The 23298-nt window shown below is 45.3% G+C and overlaps 3 protein-coding genes across 5 annotated transcripts in view; 2 read left to right on the top strand and 1 right to left on the bottom strand.

The window, feature by feature from the left end:
• stk11ip (serine/threonine kinase 11 interacting protein) overlaps positions 1 to 4929 on the top strand; it is a 42899-nt gene extending 37970 nt beyond the window's left edge. For all 3 annotated transcript variants that reach the window (XM_071330125.1, XM_071330123.1, XM_071330124.1), the window contains exon 26: positions 3704 to 4929. In XM_071330125.1, coding sequence (XP_071186226.1) covers positions 3704 to 3844 — 141 coding nt within the window. In that variant the 3' untranslated portion in view covers positions 3845 to 4929. The remainder of the gene's footprint in view (positions 1 to 3703) is intronic.
• Positions 4930 to 9708: 4779 nt separating this feature from the next.
• On the top strand, positions 9709 to 20112 carry LOC139532481 (gap junction gamma-1 protein-like). The gene is made up of 5 exons (XM_071330119.1): positions 9709 to 9937; positions 16925 to 17206; positions 17406 to 17637; positions 17812 to 18510; positions 18788 to 20112. The coding sequence occupies exons 2-5, from the start codon at positions 16967 to 16969 to the stop codon at positions 18799 to 18801; spliced, it is 1185 nt and encodes a 394-aa protein (XP_071186220.1). The 5' UTR covers positions 9709 to 9937; positions 16925 to 16966; the 3' UTR covers positions 18802 to 20112.
• A 126-nt stretch (positions 20113 to 20238) lies between these two features.
• Positions 20239 to 21986, bottom strand: LOC139532476 (inhibin alpha chain-like). The gene is made up of 2 exons (XM_071330105.1): positions 21414 to 21986; positions 20239 to 21220 (listed from the first exon to the last, which is right to left on the bottom strand). Exons 1-2 carry the CDS (start codon positions 21727 to 21729, stop codon positions 20475 to 20477), a joined length of 1062 nt encoding a protein of 353 aa, XP_071186206.1. The 5' UTR covers positions 21730 to 21986; the 3' UTR covers positions 20239 to 20474.
• Positions 21987 to 23298: the final 1312 nt, after the last annotated feature.

The raw sequence follows: 23298 nt of genomic DNA, 5'->3' as shown, positions 1-23298 counted from the left end.
AGGTGACCGGAAACATGACCGAATACAAACAGTGTAGCTATTCCCTCCGCAAGGCAATCAAACAAGCTAAGCGTCAGTATAGAGACAAAGTAGAGTTGCAATTCAACAGCTCAGACACGAGGTATGTGGCAGGGTCTACAGTCAATCACGGATTACAAAAAGGAAACCAGCCCCGTCGCGGACCAGGATGTCTTGCTCCCAGACAGACGAAATAACTTCTTTGCTCGCTTTGAGGACAATACAGTGCCACTGACACGGCCCGCTACCAAAACCTGCGGACTCTCCTTCACTGCAGCCGACGTGAGTAAAACATTTAAACGTGTTAACCCTCGCAAGGCTGCAGGCCTAGACGGCATCCCCAGCCGCATCCTCAGAGCATGCACAGACCAGCTGGCTGGTGTGTTTACGGACATATTCAATCAATCCTTATCCCAGTCTGCTGTTCCCACATGCTTCAAGAGGGCCACCATTGTTCCTGTTCCCAAGAAAGCTAAGGTAACTGAGCTAAACGACTACCGCCCCATAGCACTCACTTCCGTCATCATGAAGTGCTTTGAGAGACTAGTCAAGGACCATATCACCTCCACCCTACCTGACACCCTAGACCCACTCCAATTTGCTTACCGCCCCAATAGGTCCACAGATGACGCAATCGCAACCACACTGCACACTGCCCTAACCCATTTGGACAAGAGGAATACCTATGTGAGAATGCTGTTCATGGACTACAGCTCAGCATTTAACACCATAGTACCCTCCAAACTTCTCATCAAGCTCGAGACCCTGGGTCTCGACCCCGCCCTGTCCCACTGGGTCCTGGACTTTCTGACGGGCCGCCCCCAGGTGGTGAGTGTAGGAAACAACATCTCCAACGCGCTGGTCCTCAAAACTGTTGCCCCTCGAGTGCGTTCTCAGCCCTCTCCTGTACTCCCTGTTCACCCATGACTGCGTGGCCATGCACGCCTCCAACTCAATCATCAAGTTTGCAGACGACACTACAGTGGTAGGCTTGACTACCAACAACTACGAGACGGCCTAAAGGGAGGAGGTGAGGACTCTCGGAGTGTGGTGTCAGGAAAATAACCTCACACTCAACGTCAACAAAACAAAGGAGATGATTGTGGACTTCAGGAAACAGCAGAGGGAGCACCCCTCTATCCACATCGACGGGACAGTAGTGGAGAGGGTAGTAAGTTTTAAGTTCCTCGGCGTACACATCACGGACAAACTGAATTGGTCCACCCACACAGACAGCGTTGTGAAGAAGGCACAGCATTCTCAGGAGGCTGAAGAAATTCGGCTTGTCACCAAAAGCACTCACAAACTTCTACAGATGCACAATCAAGAGCATCCTGTCGGGCTGTATCACCGCCTGGTACGGCAACTGCTCCGCCCACAACCGTAAGGCTCTCCAGAGGGTAGTGAGGTCTGCACAACACATCACCGGGGGCAAACTACCTGCCCTCCAGGACACCTACACCACTCGATGTCACAGGAAGGCCATAAAGATCATCAAGGACAACAACCACCCGAGCCACTACCTGTTCACCCCGCTATCATCCAGAAGGCGAGGTCAGTACAGGTGCATCAAAGCAGGGACCGAGAGACTGAAAAACAGCTTCTATCTCAAGGCCATCAGACTGTTAAACAGCCACCACTAACATTGAGTGGCTGCTGCCAACATACTGACTCAACTCCAGCTCACTTTAATAATGGAAATTTATGGAAATTTATCAAAATTTTATCACTAGCCACTTTAAACAATGCCACTTAGAGTACAGTATATACATATACATTAATTTATCATCTACTGCATCTTGCCATCTTTATGTAATACATGTATCACTAGCCACTTTAAACTATGCACTTTTATGTTTACATACCCTACATTACTCATCTCATATGTATATACTGTACTCGATACCATCTACTGCATCTTGCCTATGCCGCTCTGTACCATCACTCATTCATATATCTTTATGTACATATTCTTTATCCCTTTACACTTGTGTGTATAAGGTAGTAGTTATGGAATTGTTAGGTTAGATTACTCGTTGGTTATTACTGCATTGTCGGAACTAGAAGCACAAGCATTTCGCTACACTCGCATTAACATCTGCTAACCATGTGTATGTGACAAATAAAACATTTGATTTGATTTGATAAATGATTACCGCCCTGTGGCACTCACGTCGGTAGCCATGAAGTGCTTTGAAAGGCTGGTCATCGCTAACATCAACAGCATCCTCCCGGACACCCTAGACCCACTCCAATTCGCATACCACCCCAACAGATCCACAGATGACGCAATCTCAATCGCACTCCACACTGCCCTTTCCCACCTGGACAAAAGGAACACCTATGTGAGTGCTGTTCGTTGACTACAGCGCAGTGTTCAACACCATAGTGCCCACGAAGCTCATCACTAAGCTAAGGACCCTGGGACTAAACACCTCCCTCTGCAACTGGATCCTAGACTTCCTGACGGGCTGCCCCCAGGTGGTAAGAGTAGGAAAACAACACGTCAGCCACGCTGATCCTTAACACTGGGGCCCCTCAGGGGTGTGTACTTAGTCCCCTCCTGTATTCCCTGTTCACCCACGACTGCGTGGCCAAACACGACTCCAACACCATCATTATGTTTGCTGACGACACAACAGTGCTAGGCCTGATCACCGACAACGATGAGACGGCCTATAGGGAGGAGGTCAGAGAACTGGCAGTGTGGTGCCAGGACAACAACCTCTCTCTCAATATGAGCAAGACAAAGGAGCTGATTGTGGACTACAGGAAAAGGCGGGCCGAACATGCCTCGATCAACATCGACGGGGCTGTAGTGGAGTGGGTCGAGAGTTTTTCAAGTTTCTTGGTGTCCACAGCACCAATGAACTATCATGGTCTAAACATACCAAGACAGTCATGAGGAGGGCACGACACAAACTTTTTCCCCTTAGGAGACTGAAAAGATTTGGCATAGGTCCCCAGATCCTCAAAAGGTTCTACAGCTGCACCATTGAGAGCATCCTGACCGGTTGCATCACCGCCTGGTATGGCAACTGCTCTGGCATCTGACCGTAAGGTGCTACAGAGGGTATTGCGAACAGCCCAGAACATCACTGGGGCCAAGCTTCCTGCCATCCAGGACCTATATAATAGGCGGTGTCAGAGGAAAGCCCAGAATATTGTCAGACTCCAGTCACCAAAGTTATAGACTGTTTTCTCTGCTACCGCACGGCAAGCGGTACCGGAGCTCCAAGTCTTGGACCAAAATGCTCCTCAACAGCTTCTACCCCCAAGCCATTAGACTGCTGAACAATTCATAAAAATCGCCACCGGACAATTTACATTGACCCCCCCCCCCCTCCTTGTACACTGCCGCTACTCGCTGTTTGTTTGTTACCTATGGATAGTCACTTCGCCACCACCTGCATGTACAGATTACCTCAACTAGCCTGTACCCCCGCACACTGACTCGGTACCGGTGCCCCCTGTATATAACCTCGTTATTGTGTTACTTTTTATTATTCCTTTTTATTTTAGTCTACTTGGTAAATATTTTCTTCTTCTTGAACTGCACTGTTGGTTAAGGGCTTGTAAGTAAGCATTTCACGGTAAAGTCTACACTTGTTGTATTCGGCACATGTGGCAAATAAAGTTTGATTTAATTTGAGCATATGAGTGTCTGTGTGTGTTTCCTGTGCAGATAGTGAAGGAGGAGAAGACGTGGTCGTTGCACTCTGACAGTGCAGAGCTGGTGCAGGGCCTGCTGGTCTGGGTCAGAACACAATGGGAGAACATGTTCGGAGTCAAACTCGCCATCACCAACTTCACCCTACCAGCCTGAGGGAAAACACCCCCCCTTCCAACTGTGTGTGTGCACCTGCATGAGTGTGGCTGTGGGTCTGTCTGTCTCTTCACTGTCAGACGTGTCCCTCAATAGGACAGTATGTTTACCTGGTTTGAAGCCAACTATGATTTCCTGATGTTTGGTCACTTTTACAAAAGCACTGATCTGTTAACGCCTCATCTGAATCCCGTCCATTTTATAACCCTGCCAGTATAGCCAGCCAGGGAGAGTGCCTTGTGGTGTTGCCAGTCCTGCTATGTTCTAATGCACCTTGAATATGTGAAAGGGGTGAGGGGGAATCATGTGTTTCTTTCAGGGGGGTGAGGACAGGATAAGGAGGGAGAAAGGGGTAAGCAAAAATGTGAGTTGAGGGTAATTGTGTGTGTGTGTGTTATCAAGGAAGCTAGTCCATTCCTCTGAAGCTCAGTGGACTGTGACTTCATCAGGAGTCCCGGGACTGGAGCAGTGAGTTGTGACATCACACGCTCGACACAAGGCTGTCTAGCCATCCCGTGAGGCTCCGCTCCAGACACCTCTGACGTGACACCTCTGACGTGACACCTCTGACGTGACACCTCTGATGTGACAACTCTTAGTTATTTTATTTTTAATCAGGGACTTTTGATGTCTCTATGCACTGTGATTATGTAAAGGAAAAGGGCAACCGAAGGCCAAAGTAAGGGCAACCCAAGTGAAGAGTTGCAGCCAAGGCAATGAACCGGGACAGTATCTGTGTTCTGTATTCTTGGGAAAAGTGCAGAATACGCATGATAGGGAATGTGAAAGGGAAGGGTTCTGACTGACCTGTTTTAAAGTGGGAGATGTTAGTTGGTTTGTGGCTGTCTGTTAAAATGTGTAGTCTTATGCTAATACCTCGCTAGTGCAGTTTTACTATATTGCGAATGTCAAGTGAATACTATTTTTGATGTAGACGGATGAAAAGATGTGTAGAAGTGGACGACAAACAGATGTGTGTAACTTAATTTATTTACCGTCAGCAAATCAATGATAAAAAACTAGCTTTTTCTACTTTAAATAGAAATGCATATCTGTGGTACAATACATCCTCTTATGACACTGTATATCCACATGTTTGTCCAACTCTTTCATTTTCACAGTGAGAAAGTTCCAATGGCTACGTTTCCCTCTGTAATCATGTAGTTCCAGAGGGGTTTTTCATTGTTCTCACACGGTCAGCCCAACGTCAACCACAACCGCAGCAATGCACCCCCCCCATCCCCGTCGTCACGCTAATCCTCCAGTCATCCATGTGGCCACACAACTACCAATAATCATCACTTTCTGCCCCATCAGACCCCCTTGCGGTTCTTCAATGAAACATTTGACAATTCCTAACATTTTGTGTAATACAAGAACATTTACACACCAAGTGCCATTTTTCATAGGAGGAATACAAATTCTGAAAAGTTACACGAAGCTTTGAAATAGATTCATGTGTACTATAGGCTTAACCATCACACTAATAGTCTGTCTATCCATTCCTGTCATATCAGGGCTCACAAGGAAGGAAGGAAGGAAGGAAGGAAGGAAGGAAGGAAGGAAGGAAGGAAGGAAGGACGCACTTTAAAACCCTCTAGATGTTAAATGATTTCCTTTCAGGGTGAGATTGGTCAGGACCAAATCAGCACAACGGCTAGGAAAAACTCCCTAGAAGGCAGCAACCTAGGAAGAAACCTGGAGAGTAACCATGCTCAAAGGGGACGGCAGTTCTCTTCTGGCTGGGCAGAGTGGAGAGTTAAGAGTACATGTGGCCATTCATTCCAGAAGTTCAAATGTTCATATATCACCAGCAGGGTCATATAATAACCATGGTGGCTATAGAGAGGGCAACAGTTCAACAACTCGGGAGTCAATGTCAGTTGACTTTTCATGACCAGGTGTTCTGAGATGAGAGAGTGGCCAGTGAATCAGGTCAGGGGTCAACAGCAGCAGTCAGGACCGCAGAACAAACTGGATCAGTACGACCAGGTGGACGGGACAGGAACAGCCAGGAGTCGTCAGGCCAGGTAGTCCTGAGGCATGGTCCTAAGACTCAGGTCCTCCAGGACGGGAGACATAGAGAGATGGAGGAGAATTAGAGAATGGAATGCTACCAAACACTTGGAAACTATGAGCCTGTCCTATAGCAGCCTCACACCAGCCTCCTCTGATAGAGAGCATGCCTAAGAACACACAGTACATCAGATAAGGCAAGACAGACTGACGATAATCCCCTGGCACATAGGCTATTGCAGCATAGATCCTGGAGACTGAGACAGGGAGGGGATCGCAAGACACTGTGACCCCGTCCAATGTTACACCTGGACGGGGCTAATCAGGCAGGATATAACCCCACCCACTTTGCCAAAGCACAGCCCCCACACCCCTGTACACACCGATTCAACGTTTTCAAGTAGTTCTTGTTTGCTCAGTTAGTAGAGCATGGTGCTTGCAATGCCAGGGTTGTGGGTTCAATTCCCATGGGGGACCAGTACGAAAAAAAGTATGAAAACGGATGCACTTGGTACTATAAGTCAGTCTGAACAAGTGTCTGCTAAATGCCTAAAATGTGAAATATAACATCTGCGATGCACATAACTCTACTAATCAACCCACCACATGGCTAATGAAGAACTTTTATTTGATGTCCTACTTCCCCCCCAGTGGTTCCAAATGGTAGGGAACACAGCACCAGATAAGTAAAACATCAGGGTGATCTACCTGGCAGGCACATATGTCAAAATGTTAAGACTTCATTTGTACGGATCAACAGTTGCCCAAAGGAGACACTAATTCAACTGACTGCCTGAAAGACCCAGAGGTGATAGACTGACATTCACGTGGAGATGAAGATGTGGGGACATTTTCTCTGCTTGCGTGAGAAGGATTGGGATAGTAGTGTTAAATATCACAACATACACACTTCCTGCAACATTCTTGGGGCCCTTGACACGGCTCTGGCAATGCTACTCAAGCATTGCCCACCCCTGGGAGAAGACAGCAGTGTCCCTGTCCTGCTGTCACTGCCATGCAGGGAGGGGGCTTTCTCCTGTTTGTTTTTCCAGAGTTATGACCAACAGTTCCTTATTGAGCACTGTGAATGACACCAGAGAGAGTCAACATACCACCTGTAAGTAGTAAATACACCCCCCTCCCCCCTCATGAAAAAATATTGCAGTTTTTTACTGCAGTAATTGTGCAATTACTGTGTCTAAAATATCACAGTCGACTGCAGTTACTGCACTTTTACTGCAGTTTCAAAACTGCAATCATTTTTTGGAAGGGCTTTGTTGATGGGATGGGACTCTGTTCAGGAAACGTGTTAAAGACCCACTGTGCAAAAACTGGTTGTATCAACGTTATTTCCACCTATCAAAAAATAAATCTAAGTGAAAACTGATTGGATTTGCAAAAAGTAATCAGCGCAAGGGAATTTTGTCCTAACTTATAATTTAAATCTAATAACATGGTGACATGCTTTGTTGATTTCATGTAGAATTCACATTAGTTGACAACTCAACCGAATGTAAATCAAAACTAAACATTGAACTGAAGTCTTTACCCAGTGCCCTTAAGAAAAAAGATTGCAGTCAGAATGCAGTTTAACTGCAGTACAATGCAATGTAACTGCAGTTAAAGTGCAGTCTAAGTGCAGTATGCTGCAAATACTGCATCCAAAATATCACTTTTTTTACTACAGTAATATTGCAGTGTAACTGCAGTTACAGTGCAGTATAACTGCAGTTATTCTGCAATTACTCCGTCCAAAATACCTCAGTCGACTGCAGTTACTGCACTTTTACTGCAGTTTTGAAACTGCAATATTTTCTTGTAAGGGTGGGGAGGGTGTTTTAAAGAGATTCAGTAGGAGTGGATCATGCTTTTGATTATCACACCTATGGCATAATAAACCAGCGGTAGTAAACAACATTTGCGGACCTGTTTTGTCTTGCATGACGCCCACATGTTTGACGTAGGTACTCTGTATTGTTCCAATAAACTCTAGCAGCACTTACCCTATTAAATCTGTCTCCTGTTATTTCAAACAATGTTTTTGTTTGGCAATTAAGCCTGTGATAGATGGGTTCCGGGTTTGTGGATGTTAAAGTGGGACTGGTCTATTACCATACCATATATGGCAAACATCGGATGTTGGCACCACTATGCAAGCTGTTATGTGTGAATTTAAAGGTTTTAACAGTGGAGGAATGTGTACACACAGCCCATTTTAATTGTGAGAACATGTGCGTGTAACAGTATAACTTTACGGCGTCCCCTCGCCCCGACACGGGCGCGAACCAGGGACCCTCTGCACACATCAACAACGGTCGCCCACGAAGCATCGTTACCCATCGCTCCACAAAGGCCACGGCCCTTGCAGAGCAAGGTGCAACACTACTTCTAGGTTTCAGAGCAAGTGACGTAACTGATTGAAACGCTAGTAGCGCGTACCCGCTAACTAGCTAGCCATTTCACATCCGTTACACTCACCCCCCTTTCAACCTCCTCCTTTTCCGCAGCAACCAGTGAGCCGGGTCAACAGCATCAATGTAACAGTATAATTTTAAACCGTCCCCTCGCCCCGACACGGGCGTGAACCAGGGACCTTCTGCACACATCAACAACGGTCGCCCACGAAGCATCGTTACCCATCGCTCCACAAAGGCCACGGCCCTTGCAGAGCAAGGTGCAACACTACTTCTAGGTTTCAGAGCAAGTGACGTAACTGATTGAAACGCTAGTAGCGCGTACCCGCTAACTAGCTAGCCATTTCACATCCGTTACATGCGCGGAGACCAGCCAAAATACCAAGCTTGAGTTCAGGCAACAGGTGCTTCGACTCAAGATTGGTATTTTCTATTCTACTTTTATCAAACTCACTTGGAAGGTATGCTTTTGGGTTTAAGATGCTGTAGACGTTGAATCACTGGCATCTTGCTATGTATGACACACGGTACACAATCTTATCAATCAGTGGAGGCTGCTCAGGGGAGGACGGCTCATAATAATGTCTGGAACGGAGCATATGGAATAGAATCAAACACATGGAAACCATGTATTTGATACCATTCCACTTACTCCGCTCCAGACATTACCATGAGCCGTCCTCCTCAATGAAGGTGCCACCAACCTCCTGTGCTATCAATTAGGCTATTGTTAATTTACCACACAAGTGACATAAATGCATATTCCATTTCCCCAGTAGACTTACAATACATATTAGACATAGCTACATAACTAGAGTGGACATTCTTTGGCCATTTGGACATAGGCACACAGCTGGGCTGATGTGGAATGCCACAGCCATTATCTCACAGTGTTGAGCTGAGGGTTGATCTGGTTCTGGTCCAGCTCTACAACTGTGTGATAGGGACAGCAGGGAGCATGTTGTTATAGCATACTCTTTCTCCCTATCTACACAACCAACAAGACAGGGAGCAGCTGGAGCAGAATCTACCTCACACATAAGGAGTGCTCACATTTTGGTTGTTCTTTAAATGGTCTCTCTCTACCCCCCCCCCCCCCCCCCCTCTCATATATATTTCTCATATTTCATTTCCCTGATGAAGTAGCCTACATTGTGACATGTGGATAACTACCTCAATATAACTACCTCATAAAGTTAAAGCAGATCCTTAGCTACCCCTACCTATTGTGTTTTTTGATTGTAGAGATATAAAAGGCTATTGGTTTCATAAATCTCTGTCTTTCTTTGTTTAATTAATCTGAGAATAGCAATAAAATGATACAAATAAAAGTGTGATAACTTAATTACAGTATACAGCAAACAGTATCTAGTCAGTCTCACGTTTCAGATAAGGGCCTCCTAAACGGGGCAGGGTTACGTGGAGGTATGGTAGGAGGAGAAAAGGGATTTCGGGACGCTTCTTTTGTCCTGCATGAATGTGTTTGGGGCCCCGACATGGATGCAGGGGTCACATGGTACCACAAATCGCCGAATGGGTTAAAAAAGAGGGGGTTGTAGTTTATGAAAGAGCCGCGGATGAGAAAGAACAGTTGTTGATAATTTGGAGAGGCTACGAGGGGAATTAAGGCTGAAAACAAGAAGGACAGTTTTGAGCCTTAAAGGTGAGTTTTTGCGAGGAGACCCATAATCCTTTGAGACGTTTTTTACCAGGTTCACAAACGCTCAATGTATCTTTACTCGCAGTTTAATTTACTAGTTTCAATTTATTCCTTCCACAAGTTGTTGCCTATCAATCCTTGCTCAAACTTTAACGATACTTTTTTTGTCCCCTAAATTACCATCGTTGTGTGCGCGCAGTCAGCAAACCTACAATCGTGTGATCTTTAGCTTTTCTTGGGCAATTTGACTCAAGGCGCTTAGGTTTGCTACATTTGTATTCATTTAATCTAAATTCAGAATTTACAATTAAATGGTTGTTCGGAATCAAGTTGTTTCCTAATCTTGTTAGCTGAGTGCATCAACAACTGTTACGGGCCAATGTTTGATGGATTTTCCATCACTTTTTTTTTTAACCGAACGTCTTCCAGCGGTGATGTCAAACTTTGTTTAGGCCTTCATTATCTTGATCATCTTAATCTTAAAATCAGCTATTTTTATCAATCAAGAAATCAACCCCTCGTTAAGCAGTTCATTTTCACACGCGTGTAGCCAATTTAGTCTCTAATAAAACTCTTGATGGTGAGTTAACAAGCCTATTCTAAATTCTCCGGCTCATTGGCCTTCTACACAGTCCATTTCATGCAGTCACCGTTCTATGAGTGACATAGTGGAGTTCAATGACTGGCGTTTGTAGGTTTATTGGTTGCCATGTGTGACCGACAGCATGCAGTCAGTGGTTTCATGCATGTGCCCTCGGCCTACACCATGGGCCATCGCTGTTTTTGGTTAGAGGCCAAGGAATGTTAACACGCTGTACCTTGACCGGATACCTTCACTACCAGGCCTTCTGCACTGCTCAACTCCCATCCCCCGTCTTTACTTCACTGACTTGTAATTAACCAAATTCCTTTGCTGGCTCAGTAGCCTAGGATGAGCTTTGGTCCAGATGAGAATGAGCTACTCTGTCCTGGTCAGTTGTTGATTTTGAGAACTTGAGATGTGTTCAGTAGGCATATTTGCCCTCACTCTCAACAGTTTTTGTGTGTAAATCTTTAAAATATGACCCACATGTTAGCCTATCAGGTGGCCGTCTTTACTGGTCCATTTAGTCTAGTGTTCTCTTGCTGTTTGGGTTTACTTTAAATGCCAGGCCTAGGTTGTCACTGATAGGAGATTTGATTATCTGGCCCGGGTTGCCTTGGTGGAAGAAGTTTGCATTGGGTGAAAAGTGATTACATTCGTCTTGTAACCGGTTGCCACCTGGGCGTGAGCCAGGTGCCCAGCTCTGGCCACTGAAGTTGTCTCAAAACAAAGGAGACGTAGGTGAACACATGGAGTAATGAGTAGGATTCTGTTTTCACATGCAAAGTTATTGATTTTGATAAATGCTTTATCTGCCTCCCCAATAAACTACACCGAACAAAAATATAAATGCATGAAAAGTGTTGGTCCCATGTTTCATAAAATGCCAGAAATGATCCATATGCACAAAAAGCTTATTTCTTTCAAATGTTCTGCACAAATGTTACATCCCTATTAGTGAGCATTTCTTCTTTGCCAAGATAATCCATCCACCTGACAGTTGTGGCATATCAAGAAGATGATTATACGGCATGATCATTACACTGGTGCACCTTGTGCTGGGGGCAAAAGGCCACTAAAATGTGCAGTTGTCACAACACAATGCCATAGTTATTTTGGGGGAGCGTGCAATTGGTATGCTGACTGCAGGAATATCTATCAGAGCTGTTGCCAGAGAATTGAATGTTCTTTTCTCTATCATAGGCGGCCTCCGTTTTTGAGAATTTGGCAGTACGTCGAACCAGCTTCACAACCGCAGACCACGTGAATGGCGTCATGTTGGCGAGCGGTTTGCTTATGTCAACATTGTGAATAGAGTGCCCCATGGTGTGGTTATGGTATGGGTAGGCATAAGCTACAGACAATGAACAGAATTGCATTTTATTGATGGCAATTTTGAATGCAGAGTTACCGTGACGAGGTATTGAGGCCCATATGCGTCTGTGACCAACAGATGCATATCTGTATTCCCAGTCATGTGAAATCCATAGATTAGGGCCTAATTTATTTCAATTCAACGATTTCCTTATATGAACTGTAACTCCGTGAGATCTTTGAAATTGTTGCCTTTATATTTTTGTTCAGTGTAGTTTAAAAAAAAATTGAACACTAGCATTCAAAAGTTTGGGGTCACTTAGAAATGTCCATGTTTTTAAAAGAAAAGCAAATGTTTTTGGTGCATTAAAATAACATCAAATTGATCAGAAATATAATGTAGGCATTGTTAATGTTGTAAATGACTATTGTAGCTGGAAACGGCTGATTTAATGGAATATCTACATAGGTGTACAGAGGCCCATTATCAGCAACCATCACTCCTGTGTTCCGATGGCACGTTGTGTTAGCTGGCGTTTATTGGTTCCCATGTGTGACCGACAGCCTAACCCTCGTACAACGCTGTGTACTACTTCCTTCACAGAACTGCGCAACTAGACACTAATGTACTTGTCCTTTTGCTCAGTTGTGCACCGGGGCCTCCCACTCCCTCTATTCTGGTTCAAGCCAGTTTGCGCGGTTCTGTGAAGGAAGTAGTACACAGCGTTGTACGAGATCTTCAGTATCATGGCAATTTCTCGCATGGAATAGCCTTAATTTCTCAGAACAAGAATAGACTGATGCGTTTCAGAAGAAAGGTCTTTATCTCTGGCCATTTGAGCCTGTAATCGAACCCACAAATGCTGATGCTCCAGATACTCAACTAGTCTAAAGAAGGCCAGTTTTATTGCTTCTTTAATCAGAACAACAGATTTCAGCTGTGCTAACATAATTGCAAAAGGGTTTTCTAATGATCAATTAGCCTTTTAAAATGATAATTGGAACACAGGAGTGATGGTTGCCTATAATGGGCATCTGTATGCCTATGTAGATATTCCATTAAAAAAAAGTTTCCAGCTACAAAAGTAATTTACAACATTAACAATGCCTACATTTTATTTCTGCTCTATTTTTATATTTTAATGGACAAAAATATGCTTTTCTTTCAAAAATGAGAACATTTCTAAGTGACCCCAAACTTTTGAACAGTGTATATTTTATAGGAAATCTGTTTCTGAATGATGCAACATGCTGCTTCCTTGACAACATGCCTAAACGGATTACTGTTTGAGTTGAACGGTGCTCCTCCCTCACCCCTTTTGCCGTTCACGTCACGGGCCATAGACCAGTGCACCGTGGTTCAGCTTAATCAAACTCACTGACTGCCCACTTGTTTACATCTCTCTTCACTTTAAATCCTAGATGCCCTTTTTGCTGAATAGGATGCCAGTGTTTCTTTGGCCTGTTTTAATATTCTCTCCTATGTGTTGGAGGAACTTAACTAGACACATGGCTTTTGCTGGCATGAGCAGTGTAGCATGCCAGTGAGGTGTGGGCTAGGCCTCAATTGACCGAAGATGAAATGGTACGCATTGGGAAGGTGGTACCCACTGCTTTTCAAAGCCAGAAGGAAATTCAGAAAGCTGGATGACCCATTTTCTTGCACAATGCTTAGGCTGCTGGGACAGTGTTTTTTGTTTTGAAGAGTGGGTTGATTACATGGGCCATTATGTGACATTGGATGTTCTACTGATCCTGAGACATTTTAGACAATGGCTAGATAATACCTGTCATCTTCAATGGCCGTCGTGTTCTCAAAGTACACCGTGAAATGGAGAAGAGCATCCAGTATCAGATCACTGAGGAGATTTTCACTGAACATATTCATACAGTGTCTCAGAGTAGGAGTGCTAATCTAGGTTCTGTTTAGCCTTGTTAAATATGCTGGGTTCATTGCATGTCTACTAACAGGAGATCACTTGCACCCGTGTGTTAAAACAAACTTGCTTGCAACCAAAAACCCAGAAGAATAAACCAGCCGATCACTTGATCTCATGTTGTTACCGTGTCAAGAGTCTGATACCAGCTGTCTACGTTCTCTACTTCTGCTCCTACTTCTGCTCCAATGATCTAAAATATTTATTTTAAGAATATAGGATTATATTTCCTAAAAAAACATTTAATCTTTAATGTTATAATTGGAATATCATTAAAAGTTACTAGAAACTACAATTAAATTAAAACTGATGATAAACTCAATCATGATTGGCTTGATTTAGGTACATTTTAGATGTGAACAGTTCAGGGAGTTTTTTTTCTCCAAGTATTTACCATACTGTATTAAGACGAGTTGTTACTTTTTCCATTTCATGTGATCATTAAGAACAAAAACATTGTCCAGTGAAAATGTGTAGGGTTAATTGCCATAGATTTGCCGCTGTAAACTAGGAAAGTCATTGATTCAGTTGTACGGAAGCATTGTCAAATAGGCCTGTTAAATCTGCTTACTGCACCCCTTCCGGAAAAGCGGCAGCTTTTTTCCCCCCAAGGTCAAGTTGAGAGGACCTGGCAATGCCATGGATGGCAGATTGGTGAGGTATGCCCTCAGGTACTGGCACTAGATCAGGACTTTGTTGTGTCACCTCACCCACATGTATTCTGGGATATTTGAATCCAGAGATGACTAGTGTGGGAAAGAAGGGCTAGTTATTGTTTCTTGGAACAACTAGAAAGTCAGCAAGGTAAATGGAGATCATTGATGAAGATGAGTAATGATGACTGTTGATTTTAGATGGACACTCCTAGACAGGTTCATCATGTCAAATACAGTGCGCGCTAAAAGGTTTGGGATAGGGGCACATTTTCTTCTTTTGCTGCTGTACTCCAGCACTTTGGATTGGAAATGATGCAATGACTGTGAGGTTAAAGTGCAGATGTGCATTATATTTCTGTCTAACTTTCTCATCATTATTCACGATTCATTCAGGATTTTCCGTAATCCTGGTAGCATCCACATTAAAGAAGCGCTTTAGAAACGTATCATATTTATAAAAAGTGAATCAAATGGCACAATACACTATATTTACCATTCATTAATATTCGGCACAAAATAATCTGAAACAACCAAAAACAAACAGCAAATGCATCCAACACAATTCTGGAGTCACAAGCTTGATGTAGTCATTGCGTGCTATGAATATAAGGCCAAATACTTAACTTCTTACTACTTTAATACACAAGTGCATTTGTCCTAATACTTTTGCTCCCCTTAAATGGGGGGAGGGGGCTGCTATGTACAAAAAGTACTGTAATTTGTAAACGGTTCACCCAATAATGCCCTCAAAGTAAAGCTGACATCTGCACTTTAACCTCATAGCCATTGTATCATTTCAAATCCAAAGTCCTGGAGTACAGAGCCAAAGCAATGAAACAATCCACTATCCTGATACTTCTGGAGCTTAATTTCCTTGCAGTAGCTTCTATCTTGACCTGCCTCCTCATTTATCATAATTCACTGTCCTGGTAAATACTGTGACTCTACGGGCTGACCCCCTCCAGTCATTTGTCTTTCTATCCCGCTGCTGCTAAGCTTTCCCATCTGGTCTGCCTTGCTTCTGACCCGCACCAACCTCTCTCCCCAGTGTGAAGTCCCAGCTTGCTGTGACTTGCCGACCCCAGTTTTTGGAGGTGGTAGTGAGCAGGCTGGGGTTTGGAATGACAGGGCGCTGTAAGGATGTAGGTGTGAACCACAATCCACTATGGTACCATGTGATACAGTATTGACTGACCTGTGTTGGGTCTTTTTCAACTGTCAAGAATCTATTTTTGTTGGGCCGGTCCACCAGACAGTATACATGGTTCACTAGCAGTTCAGTCTATAAAAATACCTTTAACTTTTTTTTATTGTGCTTCCAAATGAACAACCTCCTTTTTACATTAGAGCAAACAGCATATTGTGAAACCAGAAACCACACTTGTTAAATCCTTCACAAGGAAACCTATGGCCATAGATCTGAAGCCTGGGTGTGAGACATGGCCGTTGCAACACGTTCAGCTCGTGGTGCTTCTACCACAGTACTCCCACTAGGTCATAACGTTCCACCTGGCGCCTGCTCTTCTGGTTCCTATAATAATATTTAACCTGGGAGTGTGGGCGTCAACATCCAACCCTCCCTGTGCCCTCCTTATATGCACGTATGGCTCATCATTGATGAACCTTGTGGATGGAGTGGTGCCCCCTATTGATCAAATCAAATATTGCTCAAGTGTTATTTTTCTGGAGGGTGGGGGTGGGGTCAATGATGCCATTTTTAATTCAGTCATGTCAGAAAGGGAATTAAAATTCCCTTTCAGGAATAAGAAGTAGCCCAAGTCATACCTTTTCAGTTAATTGTTTTTTCAATTCATAATTCATGTTCAGGGGTCAATAAGAACTGGTTTTGCAGCATCTGATTTCAAAGGCATATGGATGTTTTGGTTTAACTGAAGAGCCAGGCTTGGTTGAATCGTGGTAAAGAATCAAACATTTCAAGTGAATTTCCAGCAGTATTACAGTAGGGACCTGTAAATAATTTGACTGTGTTGAAGTTTGGACCCCCCCTGTAGTTCACACCGTAACTAAAAGATTAGAAGCGTAATACTACGTTATGATTGACTGTATTAGCACTTTGTAGTATGGATGGCTTGGTTTTATATCTGTACCTCTCCCAGGGTGACACATCCACACGTGTGTATCGCGTGGTGGTTTTCTCTGATCTACAGTCTAGTGTGTCGATGGATCTGGACAGGAGTTCTAGTGTCGATGTCGCCGTACAGGAGGCAGCCAGGTCCTTCTGCTGACGTCTCTTCACTTGAATGGCATAATTAGTTTTACCTTGATGGTTGGTGTGATGACCTGAGATGTGTGTTTGTTTTAAGAAGCTTACCCTTTTGCTCCTAACCCTCGTCCAACCCCCCCCCCCCCCTCCCCTCCATAACTGACATGATGATCAGGGTGTTCTTTCTCTGCTTGAAAATGTGAAGATGAGCCAGGAGCCCCAGAAACGGCTTTTTCAGGTAAATGCCAGCCTGAAAATAACTACCTCTCCCCCCAGAGCTGAGAGGGCTGCTGGCCAGGTGTCTGCTGAGGCCTCATCATGAGCTGGAGCTTCCTGACGCGTCTCCTGGATGAGATCTCCAACCACAGCACGTTCGTGGGGAAGATCTGGCTGACTGTGCTCATCATCTTCCGCATCGTGCTGACGGCCGTGGGGGGCGAGACCATCTACTACGATGAACAGGCTAAGTTCGTCTGCAACACGCAGCAGCCCGGGTGTGAGAACGTCTGCTACGACGCCTTCGCTCCGCTCTCACACGTCCGCTTCTGGATCTTCCAGGTGAGACTGAGTCAAGCAAGCATATGTAAATGCTTTCTCAAGTTAGGGTGAAGCAACTATAAGGTGTGTGTGTGTAGCCATAACAGATGGGATGTATAACCTTTTGACACAAACAAACCATTAACTGCTTATGTACTCGTAAGCAATCTCTCAGGGACTGTGAATTCCCTGTCTACCATCCACTCCCTCCCTCCTCCAGGTGATCCTGATCACCACCCCTACCATCATGTACTTGGGCTTTGCCATGCACAAGATCGCCCGCATGGACGATGTTGAGTACCGGCCTCTTCATCGCGCCGGGAAGAAGAGAATGCCCATCGTGACCCGGGGGGCACAGCGGGACTACGAGGAGGCAGAGGACAACGGAGAGGAGGACCCCATGATCACTGAGGAGATCGAGGTGGAGAAGGACAAAGGGAAGGTGACAGAAGGTAGGGTGAGGACAGCTTCTCCACACAAACTGGCTCTTTTCATTCACACTGGTTATAAAGTTGTCACCAGGGAAATTACTTTTTATTTTAATTTAAAGGTGTGTGTGGATCACACCCGTCCCTTTGACTTGCCCTCTGGCATGCTGTCAGTGAGTTAATTTGTCTCATCTCCAGGCTCTGTGAAGAAGCACGACGGTCGGCGGAGGATCGCGCGTGACGGCCTGATGAAGGTGTACGTGTGTTCGCTGATCTCGCGCATCGCCTTCGAGGTGGCCTTCCTGTTAGGCCAGTACGTCCTCTATGGCTTCGAGGTGGCGCACTCCTACGTGTGCATGCGCTCTCCCTGTCCACACATGGTGGACTGCTTCGTCTCGCGGCCCACCGAGAAGACAATCTTCCTCCTGGTTATGTACGTGGTTTCTCTCCTCTGCACCACACTCACCCTCCTGGAGATTCTCCATCTCGGGGTCGGCGGAGTCCGCGACACCCTCCGCGTGCGCGCCAGACGCCACCCCACCCCACCTGTGGCCCGGGGGTCCCTCTGCAGTTCTCGCCATGTACCCACGGCCCCGCCAGGGTACCACACGGTCCTGGGGAAGAAGGACCCGTCAGGCAAGCTGAAGGCAGAGTTCAGAGAGCCGTTGGTGGGGGACTCTGGGAGGGAGAGCCTGGGGGACGAGGCGTCCAGCAGAGACCTGGAGAGGCTGAGGAAGCACCTGAAGACGGCCCAGCAGCACCTGGACCTGGCCTACCAGAACGAGCAGGGCCAGGGGTCCCCGTCACGGAGCAGCAGTCCCGAGAACAACACCACGGCTGCAGAGCAGAACAGACTCAACTTCGCTCAGGAGAAACAGGCAGCGGCCAGCGAGAAAGGTAAGGAGGTGAACGGGTCAAACTGCTGAACGGGTCAAAACAACATGACGGAAGGTTTCTAGCTTCATCAGTCCTAGAAAAAGAGCGATTGAAGAAGGCGCCATATGTATGTTTCAGACATTGTGTTTATTTGAACCTGTTCCAGATTCCTTAAGCCATTTTGAATGACTGCCTTACTGTACAGAATGACATAAACCTATATAACCCCACAGTACTGTTTGTTCCCATGAAGTAGTAGAGATCCCTCTATTTCCTGTCTAACATGTTATTCCCTCAGGAGTACATGCCTGAATCCTGCTTAATGCCTGCTCGACTGCCTGCCTGCTTTCTCTTCCCAACTGGCCCTCCGCGGATGGGGAAGCACATGGGAACACAGCCAGACAGCGGAGAGACTGAAGAGTGTGGTTGTGTGAGGGATGGAGTGCCTTGCAGTATTAAGGGCCAGGGACAACTTGAATGTAAAGCTGCCCAACCTTCCATAAAGCTACAGTACGAATCTCCTTTAGCGTCTGACTTGTTCGACTTGAGAGCCTCCAAATACTTTAGTCTCAAGTTTCAGCTTGCCGAAACCCCACACCCTACTTTGGCAGTGCCTGTCGCTGAAGCACAGCCTTCTAGATGTAGTCGACAGCCCGTTTTATTTTTGCCCAAAGGTGTTTTGGTTTGTCCGTTTTTGTTTTAATTTGTTTCGCAGTCATTCCGTTCCAAAGTGTTCTCCGGTCAGTTTCTGTCAGGTGAATCGGTCTCATCCAGTGTAAGCGTTAATTTACCCCCCTCTCTATTGACAAAGTTTACTAGTCGGTCCAGTTTTAAGAGCGAGGCTCAACAGTCTTAAAAGCATTTACTGCACATGTTGTTATGCCAGGGCTTGTTGTTGCTGGATACAGAGTGAACCACAATGAACACTTGCCTGCGGGGGATTCCTTTTGCACAGACATTAAGAGGATGTTCCTGCGTCCATGTATGTGTGTTGTATACAAGGTGGTGGGAGGTTTTCTAGAAGTGCAGTTCTTTAACGAAAGCTTTTAAGTTAATCTTGGATGTAAACTGTACAGCCTTTGTCAGAGGTTTAGTAATTAAAAGTGAATTGTTTTGACATTCCATGAGACTCCACTCATTGTTAAAGCCTTGTATATTAGTCATTCCAACAAATTGGCCAAATGTGATAAATACCTGGGAAATGCTTGAATCCTGTGACTAGAAATGTTCTTCCATGCTGTTTAAACTCTCCTGTAGTCCTCCTGTACCTGTCATTTTGCTCCTGTCCTGGTTTCTTTTGTTCATGCTAGTCGGTGAGTTGTTTTGTTGAAACTTTTTTTTAATGTTCGTATTGGAATTCTAAGGAGGCAAATGCACCAACATTTGCTAATCTGTTGTCATAATGTGATGGTTCTTTGAAATGGTTGGGTTGGAAACTGGAAACGGTTATGTGCTGTGTTCATTTAATTTTCTTTCATTTCTTTTTATTTGGTACAAAAATAACATTCCAATATTTTTTTCAATGTTTGGAGTGTTTTTGTTACATTGTTCCAAGTTTTGTGTTTTTTGTAACTGTAGAGTTTAGTTTCATAGAAATACATGAATAAATATATTTGAACAGAATGACTTTGCAATGTCTGTTTGGATTGATTACTTCACTGTAGACCTCTGTACTTCACTTCTAAAACACCTTAATCTGAGTCTGCATTGCCCTCTTGTGGCAAGAACGAAGAACACACTGCACACCCATTTCAGTTAAATAATTTTTTATTAAAAATGCATCTTGTGTAGCTGTATCATTAACAAACTTTATTTTGCAATATAATCTTGGTGCATGACAAATACAGACCTATCAGTTACAGGTCTAGCCTAGGTGCTCTCTAAAAATGAATTAAAAAATTTCAATCTAAATTGCCCAGGCCTAGATTACACCAGCATAACTAATCTTACTTTGAAAAACTGAGCCCATCTCAGAGATTTTAGGCCTAGATACAGGTGCACTCCTCTGGTATGATGTTGGGCAGGGTCTCGTATTTAAAGGAGTACCCTCCGTCAGACGTAGTAGTGAACCGTAGTGACTTCATGGTCCCGGGGACCGGAGCGCAGCACTGTTTGATCCCCAGCATAGCAGTGGTGCGCTCCAAAGTCGAGCAGGTGCCATGACAGTAGTAGAAGTTGAGAACCTTCGGGTGAACGATCCAGTTGTCCCAGCCCAGCTCCTGGAACGAGATGTTGATCATCTCGCGCTGACAGTCGCTGTACTCTGGCTTCTGCTGCGATGGCCGCATCAGGAGGTCGATGGCCGATGGGAACCAGGGAATGGTGGCGGCCGCTCGCCGTGGGGAGCGGTCTGGGCCGTGAGGTCTGGTGTGCAGGTGGAGGAATGGCATTTTGTCGGCTTCGTTTGCATGGCATTCGCAGGCCGGGCAGCGCACCTGGAGTACGAAGGGGCCTTGGGTCAGGGCGGTGAGGAGGTGGTGCTCCAAGTGGTAGGTGGTCCAGCCATCAGCGGTGGTCTTGGCCGGAATCTCAGCCACCTGGAGGAGCTGCTGGTCTGAAGTGAGGAGGAAGAGAGGGGTGATGTTCCTGCTGGCCCCCTCGCCGGCGTAGAACCAGAAATGGGCTGAGGTGATGGCAGACTCCTGGTTGTCTAGTGAGGATTGGAAGTAGTAGGTGAAGTGGCTGGTGGCTCTCTTCTCTGATGGGGAGTCTGAGCTATCACAGGTAGAGTCTGGAAAAACAAGGCAGACAGTGGAAATAAGACCAGGTCAATGGATGGGGAAACAAATAACCTACAGTTGTCTGGAAAAACATCTGACAAACTTCACTTTTGGAGTGAACTAGTGAAGAGAGATTGACTAAAGAGAAGGGAAAAGGAACAGGGCATCAGAGTGTGAGAAAGAGGGATATGGACTCTCACTCACCAGAGCTGGGGAAGAGGATGACTTGCTCATGGCTCTCCTGGTGATGCCTCCTGTGGTCCTGTGCCCAGGCTGCCCTCCCTACCCTGGTGGATCTCCGGTGACCTCGCCCCGCCTCTGCTCTCTCTCTGCCCCCGTCAGGGGCATGGTGGCTGGGCTCGGGGGGCTGCTCCAACCCTAACCCATCCAGGAGGCGCTGTTTGAACCAGTCCAACACCACGTCACGAGGCAGCTCGTCCCCCTGGCAGGCCTGGGTCAGGGTCTGAGTCCACAGGAGTAGCAGGGCACAGGAGAGGACGGTAGAAGGACCACTCCGCATGGTTCAGATCTCTTCTTCAGATCTCTTCAGAGGAGGGTTGTGAAGCATGTAGATCGAGGTGGAAAAGTGCTTTGAGTTTGAGTAATCCAAGTAGGTCAAATATCCCTGTCTAATAATTGGTAAAGTGACCAAATGGGTCAATTGATTGTGCCAAAACTTCTAGTAGATGAGGTGAAGTAGTGTAGATCCTTCTCTGTCCTGAGCCGGTGGGCAAGTGGTGTCAATGAAGTCCTGTATTATTTGGAGGTTCCATCTCTGCCAATGCAGAGCACTGTGTCTCTCTTATCCATTGTTTTGTCATGGAATAATATTGCCTCCTACCCATGCCTATCTAGACACTGGAGAAAAAGGGAGTGAGAGCCCTATGTTATTGTTATGCAGTCATAATCCAGAGGAAAGACTTCAGAGTATGACCTTGTGGGTGAATGGAAGTTACAATGTATTTGATCACAGTCTGCGTTTCACGGTAAGGGCCGCTTTGTTCTTGTACTGTACTAGATTTGTCTGTTTTGTGAAGTGGACTGTAGCAAAACTTTGAAACCATTTCTGAGGTATTTGTCCTTAGTGTTAAGGTTTTCTTTAATACACATAGTGTGTGTATTTAGTGTAGGAGTTGTGATGAGATTTCAGCAGCAGAGAAGTATTAGACAAAACACCAGGGCCAGATAAGACAGGATTGAAAGAGGTGTTGTCTGAAATGGAACGGTTTACAGGCTCTGTAAGTGCAGAAAATGTGGTTGTCTCACCTAGCTATCTTAAGATGAATGCACTGTAAGTCACTCCTGATAGGAGCGTCTGCTGAATGACTAAAAACGTAAACAGATATTGGGGTCAGTTATTGAAAATGAACCACAGTTTGAACTAATGTGTTATAACTGTTTATATAAACTACTCATAAACCCTTTGCAACCCCCTTAGAAGATACAAAGTGTTACGAATAGATCACAACAGTAATCACACGTGAACTCAGTGCTGCTGTAGTCATTTCATAAGGCTCATCTGTAGACGACACCTTGGTCTCAGTAGGACTCCCTGATCAAATAAAGGTTCAATATTATTTATTTTTCATCATAATGAACCCAACAGATGTGGATGTCCCTCATCATACCACCTGCTTTCCCACCAAACAAATGTGTGTGTTAATGTGTCTTTTGAAAATAATAACAATTAGGCTTTCTTTATCCAACTCCAGCCTTGGGGCTCTGCCTGCCTGCATCTGTGCAATTATAGAATACAGTTTCATAGACAAGGTCAGATATTACAGCTTGTCTCAGTGGGGAATAGACATACCAGACCGAGATACAATAACCTCGGAAGCACACAATCGTTCTCTTGCAAACACGTCCTTTTCTCTATACAGAGAGAGTTAAGTTTAGCCCCAGGTTGTGCTGGCCAACTCTGAAAGTGATACTGGCCAGGCAGACGGGCAGTCTTCTGCGTAACTCACCAACTCTCTGACAGATTATCTGTACCGTTGTCAGCTCTCTCGTGTGACTAGAGTGGAGTCATGTAGCCACACATGTCTCTAGTCAGGCCTGGGGAACTAGTTTATAGACCACAGCCAGGGTA

Source organism: Salvelinus alpinus, chromosome 10, assembly GCF_045679555.1.
Source record: "Salvelinus alpinus chromosome 10, SLU_Salpinus.1, whole genome shotgun sequence".
Classification (NCBI taxonomy): Eukaryota; Metazoa; Chordata; class Actinopteri; order Salmoniformes; family Salmonidae; genus Salvelinus; species Salvelinus alpinus.
This window is presented reverse-complemented; position numbering and strand designations above follow the sequence as displayed.